This window comes from Hyperolius riggenbachi, chromosome 1 (genome assembly GCF_040937935.1).
Source record: "Hyperolius riggenbachi isolate aHypRig1 chromosome 1, aHypRig1.pri, whole genome shotgun sequence".
NCBI lineage: Eukaryota > Metazoa > Chordata > Amphibia > Anura > Hyperoliidae > Hyperolius > Hyperolius riggenbachi.
In genome coordinates this window covers 129,427,656-129,442,224 of record NC_090646.1, presented here as the reverse complement: position 1 = coordinate 129,442,224, position 14,569 = coordinate 129,427,656, and the positions used below count along the sequence as shown (strand labels likewise).

The 14,569-nt window shown below is 45.1% G+C and overlaps 1 protein-coding gene across 2 annotated transcripts in view; it reads left to right on the top strand.

Annotated features, from left to right (window-relative positions):
• The window catches only part of NFXL1 (nuclear transcription factor, X-box binding like 1), a 123,113-nt gene that overhangs the window by 41,958 nt on the left and 66,586 nt on the right, over positions 1-14,569 (top strand). For both annotated transcript variants that reach the window (XM_068278535.1, XM_068278534.1), the window contains one exon: positions 6,557-6,679. In XM_068278535.1, coding sequence (XP_068134636.1) covers positions 6,557-6,679 — 123 coding nt within the window. The remainder of the gene's footprint in view (positions 1-6,556; positions 6,680-14,569) is intronic.

The following is a 14,569-nucleotide window of genomic DNA, read 5'->3' as shown; positions in this document are numbered from 1 at the left end:
AAAGCCTGATGTGTAGCCGTGTCACTAATAGAGATGGTCAATGAGATGGAAATAATTCTGCACTGATGCTGGTTTATGCAAATGTATGCACTCTCTTTGCTCATGAAATCAAATAATTTGATAACTTAAATGTAGAAAAAGCGTAGCTGGGCACATCCAGTCTAAAAGTCCATTTATTAGAAAATTCCATAAAATACATACAGTTGCAGTAGGCACATAGGTACTATGGAGAGAGGAACACGTTAGCATCGAGAGCTTTTTCGCACCCAAATTAGAAAACAATTAAAAGGCTCTTGACATTTATATACCTATACATATAATATAATACATATTATGTATTTTGCCTGGATATCTGTTATTTTGGTTTAAAGCACATCTGAGGTGAGAGGGCTACGGAGGCTGACATATTTGTTTACTTTTAAACATTGCAAATTGCCTGGCTGTCCTGCTGATCCTCTGCCTCTAATACTTTTAGCCATAGACCCTGAACAAGCATGCAGTATAGGTGCTCTTACTGAAGTCTGCCTGCATTCGCCGCATGATTGTTTCTGATGAGTGATTCAGACACCACTATAGGAAAGAGATCAGCAGGACTGCCAAGGCAACTTGTATTGTTTAAAAGGGAATACATTTGGCAGCCTCCATATAACCTCAGGTGTCCAATCATTTGGCAACATTTTGTTAACTGTTTTATGTAGGACAACCAAATGTATTCCAGAAGCCTTTTTCCTTATCATGCTGGTGGGAAAATTGCATTTTACAGTGCAAGAACGGATAATTTGATTCAGACAGAATGAGTATGGATAAGGTTTCACTATAACTGATGATGTTAGGAATTCAGTCATCTGTGCTGTATATTTGCCATACAAGTTTGTATTTAGAGAGCAGCGTGTTACAAATGTATTCAGTATGCTGCTATTCACTGTTCACTTGCGCCCCAAAGTGTTGCTTGGGCCGTCCGCATTGAGCAATACCAGACTTGACATTCTTTTAGCTACCCCGCTGAAGGGCCCTGTAGGAAGCCTGGCATGGCTTGACAGGAGGAATAACTGTCTCTGCTGTGAGCACTGTGTGTTGTGTGATCAGCTGTGTACAGATTTAGAAGTGTTTAACTGTATGACTACATTCTTCTGTCATTTAGCCCAAGGGGGCTGGTCTTTGTTCATATTTTAGACCTTAACCATTTTACAGCCATGGACAAGGGTGCTTTACATTATGACGATCAAGGATTAAAACAAAACAAAAAAAAACAAAAAAAAAAAAACAGCTGCAAGCTTGCTTTAAAGAGGAACTGTATACGTATACAAGTACTTGTTTTACTTACATAGCATATGTATTGCACTGTCCACGTTTTGATTTTAGTGAATTTTCTATAGTAAAGAGAAAATCCTTCTGTCTATCTTGAAGCCAATCCTGATGTCATTTCCTTCCTTACTCTCTTCTGCCTGGTTGTGTATGCATTGCCCACCCCTCCCAGTCTTCAGGCACTCCCACCCAGCTCTGCAATAGAAAGTGCATTGTCTCAGCATGAGAAATATTGGCCGATTCGGAGAAGAACAGAGGTGTGGGAGGGGAAAACAGGAGGGAAAGAGGCTTCAGCCAATCAGGCTGCATTAGTTAAGTCTGAGGGGAAATAAAAGAAGCAAAAAAAGATAACCCAGCATGCCCTGCAACTTCCTTTGTGTGGCAGATGTACCAAATAAGAGCCAGGGAAACTTGGGTATGTTGTTTTATGGATTAGAAAACTAAAAGTGATTGTTAACTATTGGATTTCCTGGTTAGCATCCTTATAAAGGTGGCCACTAACAATCCAACTACTAGCGAAAAACCGTTCGAACGATCAGATAATTCTGATTGGGAGAACAACCGTTCACTACACCATCAATGAACCAATCTTTGCTTCCTGTCTATCACAACCAACAAGAAAATCCAAATTTTGGATTGACCAAAATCCAATCGGACGACTATTTTTATAATCATTCGTAATCGATTGTGCCCATCAATGGAGATTATTTACAACCAATCCAATCAGAATTTCTGATCGTTCAAATGATTTTTCGCTAGAAATTGGACCGTTAGTGGCCACCTTTACCTGATCACCACATAAAAATAAAGAATTTATTTTTTTATTTTATGTCCAACAGTTACACTTTAATTAAAGTGGATCCGAGATGAATTTTTACTCATTGAATAATTGTGTTCCTTTCCTACTGTTTATAGGGCATTCCTCAAGCCAAATACTTTTTTTGTTTTTGTCTTAATACTCTAATTCCCTATAAACTAAAGAAGCCACCCCCACAGGTTTTCAGAGAGCCAAGGCACTTTCAGGAGTAGCAAGGGCTCATGGGAGCTCAGTCTGGGCAGGAGGAGGGGCAGGTATTACTAGCCATAGATTTCAGAGGCATAGGGGAGGAGGAGGGCGAATTAGGTTTTTTGCTCAAGATGCAGATAAGCCTGCCTCTGTGTAATATTTACAAACCACATGGCTGCTGTCATTGTATCACAGGAATAAATAATCATATTCTATTAAAGCTGTTTGCAGCTAGATTTGCTGTGTAAACTATCTAAACTTTAGATAAGATATATAGGCAAGTTACTTGTTATAGTTAGTTTTTCATCTTGGATCCGCTTTAAACAGTGCTAATACAAATCAGTCGAGCAGCACTGCAACCCCATGAATGATTTTACAAACGTGCAGATATAGATTCCCTTTTCCACTGAACACAGTAAACTGCAGACATCAGACTTCTAATTGGGCAACTGGTATCTTTAAAGGACTTACGAGCCCAAATAGGTAAAAAAAAAAAGAAGTACCTTAATCACTTTTAAATGCCCTCCGTGCAGTTCCGCCGGGTCCCCGCAGTGTGATAGCCCCCCGTGCCGCTCCCGACCCCACGGACGGGGTCAGGCTCCCCTTCCTCTCCTAAGATGACCGCCGGAGCTGGCCGCGGCTGTGCAGTCCGCATACACGTTAGTGCGGCTGCGCAGCTCTAGGGCCCTCCCCCGATCCACGCACAGTAGCGTGGTTCGGGGGGGGTTAGGCCCTAGAGCTGCGCAGCCGCACTAACGTGTATGTGGACTGCGCAGCCGTGGCCAGCTCCGCCCAGTATATGTAGCCAGAGGTATATGTGCCCAGTATATGTAGTCAGGGGGTATATGTGCCCAGTATATGTAGCCAGGGGGTATATGTGCCCAGTATATGTAGTCAGGGGTATATGTGCCCAGTATATGTAGCCAGAGGTATATGTGCCCAGTATATGTAGCTAGAGGTATATGTGCCCAGTATATGTAGCCAGGGGGTATATGTGCCCAGTATATGTAGTCGGGGTATATGTGCCCAGTATATGTAGCCAGGGGGTATATGTGCCCAGTATATGTAGCCAGGGGGTATATGTGCTCAGTATATGTAGCCAGGGGGTATATGTGCCCAGTATATGTAGCCAGGGGGTAAATGTGCCCAGTATATGTAGCCAGGGGGTAAATGTGCCCAGTATATGTAGACAGGGGGTATATGTGCCCAGTATATGTAGCCAGGGGGTATATGTGCCCAGTATATGTAGTCAGGGGGTATTTGTGCCCAGTATATGTAGTCAGGGGGTATTTGTGCCCAGTATATGTAGTCAGGGGGTATATGTGCCCAGTATATGTAGTCAGGGGGTATATGTGCCCAGTATATGTAGTCAGGGGGTATATGTGCCCAGTATATGTAGCCAGGGGGTATATGTGCCCAGTATATGTAGCCAGGGGGTATATGTGCCCAGTATATGTAGTCAGGGGGTATATGTGGCCAGTATATGTAGTCAGGGGTATATGTGGCCAGTATATGTAGCCAGAGGTATATGTGCCCAGTAAATGTAGCCAGGGGGTATATGTGCCCAGTATATGTAGCCAGGTAGTATATGTGCCCAGTGTATGTAGGCAGGGGTATATGTGCCTAGTATATGTAGTCAGGGGGTATATGTGCCCAGTATATCTATCTAGCCAAGGGGTATATGTGCCCAGTATATGTAGTCAGGGGTATATGTCCCCAGAATAATTAGTCATGTTTCCCCTCAGCATGAGGGGAGCAGCGGGGTGGAAGGAGAGCTGTGAGCAGCGTTGTGGGAGGGCGGACATCTCCCCCCACCCCCCTCACCTTGGGGCTCTTCTTCCCTCGCTCTCCCCTCCAGAAGTAATGTGCGGGCAGCCGGCAGCGGGCGGGACTTGCCTCTCCTCGTCGTCGGAACACCGGATCTGTTCACACTTGTATTTTGGCATGCAAACGGACTGGATCCGGATCAGGACCGGATCCGGATCGGAACCGTACGGTTCCGATCCGGTCCGTTTGCATCAGGCTGCCATCCGGATCCGTGTGGTAAAAATAGCGAAAAAGATGACCGCCGGAGCTGGCCGCGGCTGTGCAGTCCGCATACACGTTAGTGCGGCTGCGCAGCTCTAGGGCCCTCCCCCCGATCCACGCACAGTAGCGTGGTTCGGGGGGGGTTAGGCCCTAGAGCTGCGCAGCCGCACTAACGTGTATGTGGACTGCGCAGCCGTGGCCAGCTCCGCCCAGTATATGTAGCCAGAGGTATATGTGCCCAGTATATGTAGTCAGGGGGTATATGTGCCCAGTATATGTAGCCAGGGGGTATATGTGCCCAGTATATGTAGTCAGGGGTATATGTGCCCAGTATATGTAGCCAGAGGTATATGTGCCCAGTATATGTAGCTAGAGGTATATGTGCCCAGTATATGTAGCCAGGGGGTATATGTGCCCAGTATATGTAGTCGGGGTATATGTGCCCAGTATATGTAGCCAGGGGGTATATGTGCCCAGTATATGTAGCCAGGGGGTATATGTGCTCAGTATATGTAGCCAGGGGGTATATGTGCCCAGTATATGTAGCCAGGGGGTAAATGTGCCCAGTATATGTAGCCAGGGGGTAAATGTGCCCAGTATATGTAGACAGGGGGTATATGTGCCCAGTATATGTAGTCAGGGGGTATATGTGGCCAGTATATGTAGTCAGGGGTATATGTGGCCAGTATATGTAGCCAGAGGTATATGTGCCCAGTAAATGTAGCCAGGGGGTATATGTGCCCAGTATATGTAGCCAGGTAGTATATGTGCCCAGTGTATGTAGGCAGGGGTATATGTGCCTAGTATATGTAGTCAGGGGGTATATGTGCCCAGTATATCTATCTAGCCAAGGGGTATATGTGCCCAGTATATGTAGTCAGGGGTATATGTCCCCAGAATAATTAGTCATGTTTCCCCTCAGCATGAGGGGAGCAGCGGGGTGGAAGGAGAGCTGTGAGCAGCGTTGTGGGAGGGCGGACATCTCCCCCCACCCCCCTCACCTTGGGGCTCTCCTTCCCTCGCTCTCCCCTCCAGAAGTAATGTGCGGGCAGCCAGCAGCGGGCGGGACTTGCCTCTCCTCGTCGTCGGAACACCGGATCTGTTCACACTTGTATTTTGGCATGCAAACGGACTGGATCCGGATCAGGACCGGATCCGGATCGGAACCGTACGGTTCCGATCCGGTCCGTTTGCATCAGGCTGCCATCCGGATCCGTGTGGTAAAAATAGCGAAATTACTATTAAAACTGTTGGGGTCAGCAGAAGGGGCACCTGTAGAATCAGGTTCCTCCGCTGTTTAGGCCTCACCTCCACCTCCGACATACTGCTAAACAGCTCCAGCACGTTAGTCACTGCTGCTCCACTCCAGGAATGCTGGGCCCATGTGTCCCCATCCGAAATGGCCGCTAGAATACGCATAGGAAGTGGGGTAGAACGTCAGGTGTTTGGATCCAGTGTGTTCTGTGCTTTCCGTTCCCCATTGGTTTCTATTTCCGGATGGTGCATTGGTTTCTATTTCCGGATGGTGCAGTCAGGCTCCGGTCCGGGTGTGTGGGCCGGATGATCCGGACCCGAAAAATAGCGCATGTTGCAAAAGTGTCCGGAGTCCGGATCTGATCCGGCTCCGTTCTGTAAGGAACGGACGCATGTGAACGTCCGCATAGACTTTGCATTGCTATGCGGAACGTACGTTCCGTTAGTACAGTATACGGTCCGGATCCGATCAGGCGAATCCGGACAGCGAACGCTAATGTGAACCGGGCCTAAGTCCCGCCGGCTGCCCGCACATTACTTCTGGAGGGGAGAGCGAGGGAAGGAGAGCCCCAAGGTGAGGGGGGGGGGGGGGGGAGAGATGTCTGCCCTCCCCCACCACTGCTCACAGCTCTCCTTCCACTCCGCTGCTCCCCTCCACAAGTGCCAGGGGGGACGGCGTCCACCCTCGGGAAATAGTAAGTGGACGCCGTCCCCCCGCGTGGTGCCCTTTCCAAGGTCGTAGATCCAATCGTGTCTTACTACTAATGGAAAGTGAAATTTGTTTTGATCGTCTTGAAATCCATGGATCCAGGATGTGTGAAGAAATCATTCAGAAAATAAAATAGATAGGAAAATACTTTGCAATGGTTGACACATTCTTAAATTGCATAGATATTGGTCTTTGTGCTTTTGACGCTGAGTAATCTTAAACAACTTATAAGTCTTCTATTTTGTCTTTTATAGGAGGTTGAAAAGCAATGCCGTTGTGGAAAACACACGAGGCAGATGCCCTGTCATAAACCTTATTTATGCGAAACCAAATGCCCCAAAACTCGGGACTGCCAGAGACATCAGTGCAAGAGAAAGGTGAGAATGATATGGGATTAAGAGACAGTGGGGAAGTATTGGATGAGTTGTGTGTGTGTGTGTGTGTGTGTGTGTGTGTGTGTGTGTGTGTGTGTGTGTGTGTGTACATGTATATATGTATATATTTAAACTTCAGGCAGCAATAGGGGTGCAGGGCGGCAGCAGCATCGGGTACCCTGATCCAGAGGGTCCTACTAAGAGCCCTCCTTCCAACTCTGCATTAGCTCTTCAGTGGAACTACGCTGGTAATGATAACCTCTATATGATTTTTGAATAGTGGTAATCGTTAAAGGTTTGTTCCCCTATTCTGCTTACACCTCTTTACAGGTTTGGCAGGTTTTGGTGCCTCATAACAATTCTGTATAGAGTGCTGGAGGGAGTCCATTGGAAAATACACACTAAGACCCATAGTTTCTTAGCTACACCACTAAGAAGTGTGCAATAAATGAGCCTATACTATTTATTTATAATTTATTTATTTTATTTATAAAGCACCAACATATTACGCAGCGCTGTACATTAAGGTTACAGACAATATTTAGGGGTGACATACAGCAATAAGACAATACAAAACCAGATCATGCACTAGGTTTTATCTAAATCACCATTGGCTGCTAGTCATCAGAATTTGTTTTATTTGCCAAGTACTGGGAATCATACAAGGAATTATTTTTTGGCACAAACAGCATAGCAGACAAACATGGACAAGGGATGGTAACATCAGAACACATGATATTTGTATAATTACAATTTAATGTTCAAGGTGGGATGCTTAGTATTTTAAATGTTACACAGCATTCTGGATTGCTGAAAGTGAAGGGGGGGGGGGGGGGGGGGGCTCTGAGGACCAGAACTGCTTGTGGGAAGAAAGAGTTCCTGTGCCTGAACCCATCTGGTCCTGGAGGGGTGACCAAATGATCTTCTCAGCAATTTTGATGACTCTGAAGCTTGAGCTTGTCTCTGGTGAAGGCACCCAAATACCATATGGTGATGGAGGAGAAGAGACTCAACTCAATGGTGGCGGAGTAGAAATGAGTGAGGAGTGCGCAAGGCATGCCAAACTTTTTTTAGCTGATGTTGAAGTACACTACTGCAGAAGACTTCCAGCCTTAAAGAAGTGCTGCACCAGCACAGGGATGTCCTTTTTCCTTGCCAATTAGTCATACTTCTCCTCACGCATAACTTCAGTCCCATAACCCTAAACATCATGTAATACCTTTAACTCCACATTCCACCCCCCACTTCCATCTTCAACCACACTGATCATCTGAAGACTTAGCATCATACTTTATTAACAAAATGAAAACAATACAGAACATCTTGAAAATGCCACCCTTTTCACCAGTTCAGTGGCCTCCCAAATCATCGACCTCTTTTCCTGTATTTACCTTTTTTTCAGGGTCTATGGCTAAAAATATTAGAGGCAGAGTATTAGTAGGACTGCCAGGCAACTGGTATGGCTTAAAATGATATAAATATGTCAGCCTCCATAGCCTTCAGGTTCCCTTTAACTTTTAGCTCAACTGCTTAACGCTACGTGACCAAACCTTTCAAACCTTTTTTCGCTGAATTTTCACACAAAAAAAGTAAAATTTGGATACTCCATTAACTAAGTTGGCACTTAGATTTGTGCCTGGATGAATGTTACAATTTTTTTCTCCATGCTGTATATAGAATATAATTTGTTTCCATGGTATCCAGCCTTGATGGCCATCATCACTGCCTGGTAAACCAAAGTCGGCAAGTAAGATATTAGAGTGTTTGTTTTGCCCTCGTTTCACCAAGTTCTGTATAAACTTGTGTTATGGGTTTTTCTGCACCACATATGTTTTACCTGAAGTCTGTTGTGCTGTATTAATCATTACATGGTCACAGATGCCCAGGATTGATGAGTTTGAAACGGTAGACTCTTATTACATAAGCCAAATGGAAGCCAAGAGCTCTAATAACAGCACATTGCTTCCCATGTTCCTCAATCTCTCATCTAATGATACACATTGAAAAGTACTCACATCAGTATCCATTTACCACTCGCTGAGAGCCTTGAACACTGTTTGTAGAAGTCGCACATCATTTTCAAATAATTCCTTTCTAATAAAGCCATAGAACAGCCGGCGCTTTAATGACTTTCAAGATGTTTTCCTGTGCATCTGGCTACTATGTTCTTCTTTTTTCTTTTTCATTATTTGTAAACCAACTGCACAGCATATTCTGAAAGGTTTTCCATATCTCCATTACCATCTACTTCTGTAGGTTTAGGTTTGTTTACAGATCATTACATGGCGGCATGCTTGATGTGCCAGAAACTAATGTTATATTATGTGCTATTTGATGTGTTGACTACAGATATTTTTTTCCCATAAACCCTAGCTCCAACCATTTCTTATGTTTTCTGTCAAAAGTCATGCAGCATTTGGATTTATATTCTCGCTACTGCAAAGGACACAGACACATTGGACATGGGTGAATGATCCTCTAGTTCAAATTGGGTCCGTCAACATGTCCATTTGTCAATTGCGTCAAATGGTCCGTTGTCTGGCGCAGTGTGAACCTAGCCTAAGGGCTTGTTCACACTAAGAGCAATTTCACACTAGCGCTGGTGATTTTAAATATTGCCATAAAAGCACTAGTGCAATGGTCGCTTATGTGAGTGTTCTCACATATGCGATGAGCTTTCTATCCTATCGCAAATGCAGCTCCTATAACATTTTCTGAGCATTTGCAATTCAATAGAAAGTATAGGGAAATGGCAAAGCTCTTGAAAAGTCACTTTGAATTCGATTTCCTGAGCGCTTTCATGAATAAATACATTGACCCGGAAATTAATAAATACAAAGCGTTCACTTCCTGACTGATGCCAGAAAGTGAAAAAATCATCGCTGCACAAAAGCGCTTTAGGAAGTGCTTATAAAAGTGCTTTTCTAAGCGAAAATCGCTCAGAAATTGCTTGGAAAAGTGCTTGAAAAATAGCCTTATAAATCGCTCAGTGCTTACGTTAGCGCTGTCGATTTATAATGTGAACAAGGCCTAAGTGTATAAGTTAAATATAATTGGCTGTTCTTTCCTACATTTGTACCATGGATGGTTCCCAGCGATCGCATTTTCTGATCTCAGGGAACCCCAACATTAGTAGGCGGAGCAGTGATTTATTTTGGAGAAGGCATGATTGTTTAAAGTGGGTGTGGCTACCCCCTTTTTTAAAACTATAACAGTTTTCTTGTTTAGCCCCTATTCCCTGTTATAGTAGCCTGCTTTAGTATTTCTTATTATAGCTTCACCAATTATAGTGCTCTTTATTATACTACCCCTTACTACAATACCATTCATTGTACTGCCTCCCTCTTTTAATGCTTTTTGTTACTTTACTCAAATCCACCTTGGCTAACTTTTTATGTTACCCCCTCTTCCCCCATTGTAGTGTGCTTTTATTATGCTTCCCATACCATTTTGACATTTAGATTTTTGCCTAGTTACCATTCCTGTGACTTGAGTTACACTTTTGAAGTGAACTTAAATTCTAGATGTCTTTCTTTAAAACCACTTAACGACCAGCTAACGCCCATAGGCGTCAGCAGGTCTTAAGTGGGTTACCATGGAAACGGCCGCCCTTTCCATGTCAGTTCACGGAGGGTGTCTCCGTGAACAGCCGGAGAGCCGCCGATCGCGGCTCGCCGGCAAAATGTAAACACGCGGGGAAGAAATCCCCGCTGTTTACATCATACGGCGCTGCTGCGCAGCAGCGCCGTAAGGCAGATCGTCGATCCCCGGCCTCTGATTGGCCGGGGATCGCCGGCATCTGATAGGCGGAAGCCTATCCTTCAATGCGCAGGACGGAACTCCGTCCTGCGCATTACGGAGAGAGGGAGGGAGGTAAGGAGGCAGAGGGCGGAAATGGCTGCGGAGGGGGGCTTTGAGGAGCCCCCCCCCCCGCAAAACGCAGGTGGCCGGCGGCGATCAGATCCCCCCGGCAGGACATCCCCCTAGTGGGGAAAAAAGGGGGGAAGTCTGGTCGCCCTGGCTTCAAAGCAATCTGTGCGGTGGGCTGGAGAGCCCACGCAGCACAGATCGGGCCAGCATAGGCTGGTCCTTAAGTGGTTAAGGGAGCCTGAACTGACATGTGTCATGAGATAAACAAGTGTATGTACAGTGTCATTCCTGCATAGATATATAGGGTGTGTTCCATTTTTCCCTGCCTCACTGTATAGGTTAAGAATTCAGGAATGCAAATGTTTCCCTCCAGTTGACCAATTAAGACTATAGCATAACTCTTACTGATAATTATGAGACATTAATCTTTCTTAGAGAATTACTTTTGAGTGTAGAGAATAGGGAATTGGCTCTGGAAAACACTAAAATACTGTGTCATTAAGGTGAGGCAATAACATTAAACCTGTTTTCGTTTTCTTTTTCATTTTTTTTCAACATAACAGAAAAAGAAACATAGTGATCATACCGGAGTCAAGTCCAGTTAATAAATTCAGCACAGCAAAACAATGTGAAAAGGGGGAAAGGCAGTAAAACAGAATGTATAAAAAATATCCAACCATCACTGGCAAACAGAGGGGGCTATTCCGGGTGTCTTGAACCACCCCCCCCCCCCCCCGCACTGAGCTGTGTATTCAGCCAGGGAAGCCCGCATAAAATAAAATATAAACAGCCTCATTTTCCCTCCCTTCTTACTTCTGGTGCCTCCCTCCAGCTAATAGAAAGAGAGGCAGCTGAGCTTCCCCCAGATCCCCACAAGTAGATGCAGCCTGCAGTGAGAGAATGTTGATTCTCGAGTCCCCCACTCTCCACAGCACAGAAGTGTCAGACATGATGCAATTAGAGGGCAGGCAAGCTGGTAAATATGCACAGCATGATGCAGAGCTTGCCTGGACTCAGGGTCCGTGGGCAAACATCTGTCTGGTCTCTCCCTATTGTTATAATGACTGCATGTGTGGATAAGGTGTTAAACAAGTTGAAAAGTTTTTGCCAGTCCCTAGACTCCAGGAGGGCTTCTTTCTGACTTGTGTGAGAGACTGACAGGGACAGGAGTCCGATTACAGGCAAGTAACCTGTCTGATGTGGGACTGCAATACAGATAAGTTCTCTGCTCCATCTCAGGCTATTCTCAATTTCTCCACTTCTCCTCTCTCTGGGCTAGTGCAACGCCAAAATGACAATAGCAATGGCTAGCTATTTGTGAGTGTGATTTTGTGAAGCGATTTTCACAGCGATTTTTGAATAAATCGCTCAAAAACATGCTACATGCAGTATACCTGCGATTTTGAAAAAGTCACAACGCTGCTGTGGGAACACCCTCATAGGGTAACATTAGCCAAGCGCCTTTCAAATCACTGTTGATTTGAAAAACGCTCAGAAGCACTCTTGGTGTGCACCAGCTTCCTTCATTCACCTTTGTTTCCCTCTTCCCCTAGAGCTGGCTGTGTCTTCTTGTCATACAGGAAAGCTAAATAAAAGTGCAATCCTGGTGAGGCAAAATATTATTATTTAGTATTTATATAGCGCCGCCATCTTCCGCAGATGCATATATCCCTGCATCATATGGGTATCGCTTGCGCTATGTGACACTATGTGGCATATTCCACTGAATTGTCCAAACTAAATCTCCCGTTCCTCTCTCGGGGAGTTGTTCCAGCGCTGTACCCCGTTCAAATTTGCTGCTACCAGAAGCCCTCAGAAACACTTGTGTCCTTGAGTACTTCCAAAGATAAGCAGCTCAGTAATACTCCTGCGCACTTTTGTGCATGGGCAGTATGGAGCCACCTGTATTCGGAAGCACTCGGGGACATAAGTGCTTCTGGACCTTTCAGGAATCCCCCCCTTAAAAATCCTGCGTTTGCCCCTGAACCATGCTAAACACTTCACATGACCTTAAGAAGAGCATAAAAATAGTATGAAGACCGCAAAACCTTTTATTTGCTCTGGATGTTGTTAATAGTTTGTGCAGTTGGGGGTTGGACTAAGAACCATTACTTACCTACGTGTTGCTGCTCCTCTTGCCCTGGCCTATATGACATGCGTCCTCTTCTTCACCCATCTGTCAGCTTCTGCCAACTTTTCTTAGTTCCAGTGGGGGTCCCACACAGGCATTCATTATGTAGCCAGCACCAATGAAAGGATTACTTCAGTGACATGCTATGACTCCAACCATCTGTGCACACTCAGATGTCTTCAATGTAGAATCCAAAACGAGTCAGCGCCGTCTTTAGTATTTAGTCTCTAGTATTTAATTTGGTAAAAACTTTATTTGGTAAAAAGGTTAAAACGGCATGATTTTTCTAGCCATACAGCGACCGCTCCACTGTTTCGGGCTATCTGCTCTTTTTCAAGCCACAAAGCATAACATCCACAGTTACCTAAACCACAGCATCAGTTTAAATAGTGAGATCTTACACAAAGAACCCATCAGGTGGCCAGAAGCTAGCCAATCAGGAGCATGCAGTGTCCAGCGGACCTGATGTGGATCTTAATCCTTCAATATGTAAAACATAGTGTATCCACGCTCCTTAAAGAGAAACTCCAACCTAGAATTGAACTTTATCCCAATCAGTAGCTGATGCCCCCTTTTACATGAGAAATATGATTTTCACAAACAGACCATCAGGGGGCGCTGTATGACTGATTTTGTGCTGAAACCTTTCCCACAAGAAGCTCTGAATACAGTGGTACTCTGGGCAAACTGCCACAATGTAACAATGTTCACAGACAGGAAATGGCTGTTTACAGCTGTCTGTAACAGCCAGAAAAGCTAGAAACAGCTACATAACCTGCCCACAGTAACAATGTCACCATGTAATACATGTCAGAATGTGAATCTGGGAGAGGAAAGATTTTACAATGAGCAAACACTGACTAAATCATTTATACATAATTATGGTAAAAAATGAAGCACTTTTTTTACTACATTATTTTCACTGGAGTTCCTTTTTAAGTGATTAACCACTTCACCCCCCAGTGCTAAATTTCTCCGTCCCTCTGCGCACCGCTTCACCCCCAGGGACGGAGAAAGGCGCACTTGTTTGTTTACTGGCTGGGAGTGGGCGGGGAACTCTCGCGCACACTCCAGCCAGCCCGCACAGCAGGTTACTAATTGGATGTTAGGAACAAGCGTTCCTAAATCCAATTAGCCTCGCCGATTGCGAGTAGAATGAAGACGGCTTCAAACAAATGCCGTCTTCATTCAAAACAATGCAAGGTAAACAAACTTGCAGCCCGCGATCGCGCGCCCCCGCGACCCGCGCGCGCGCACACACCCCGGCTCTGCAGTACAATGATTGGTTATGGGGACTCTCCAGTCCCCAATAACCAATCATAGTACATCAGTACAGTAATGGAAGCAGCGCTGAAAGGGAAAAATCGCGCTGGTGTTTCAGGGGTAAAACCCCTCAGTTGTGAAATGGTTAACATATGTATGCCTCCTACACAAGAACGCAGTTGCTTAGTAAGATGTCAGAACCGCAAACCGCAGTGACCATACACTTACTGCGGCCCAACAAGTGTGTAAAGGATGGCAAAGACTTCCTCACTCAGCCCCTCCTCCTCACAGAAACTCGCCGCGTCATCAAACACTTGGTATACACCATGTGTGCTGCCTACTAATACATAGCGCTAAGTGGGCATAACAAACACGCCACCCTTATGCATCGTTCCTTAGAAAAAAGTCAAGTCACTAGCCTACAGGGAAATCCAGCCCTAGCTCACCCGCGATGTCTTATTATAAACATTGTAACCAGGTAACTGCGACAATAGGTCTCACAAAGGCACGTGCTTGTGTGGATGTAAGTACAAATGGGAATTACAAATGCTGGCAGAAGCTAACGGTCGGGTGAAGAAGAGACCACATGTCCTACTGGCTGAGGGCATTTCTTTTCTTTTTTTTTAAAT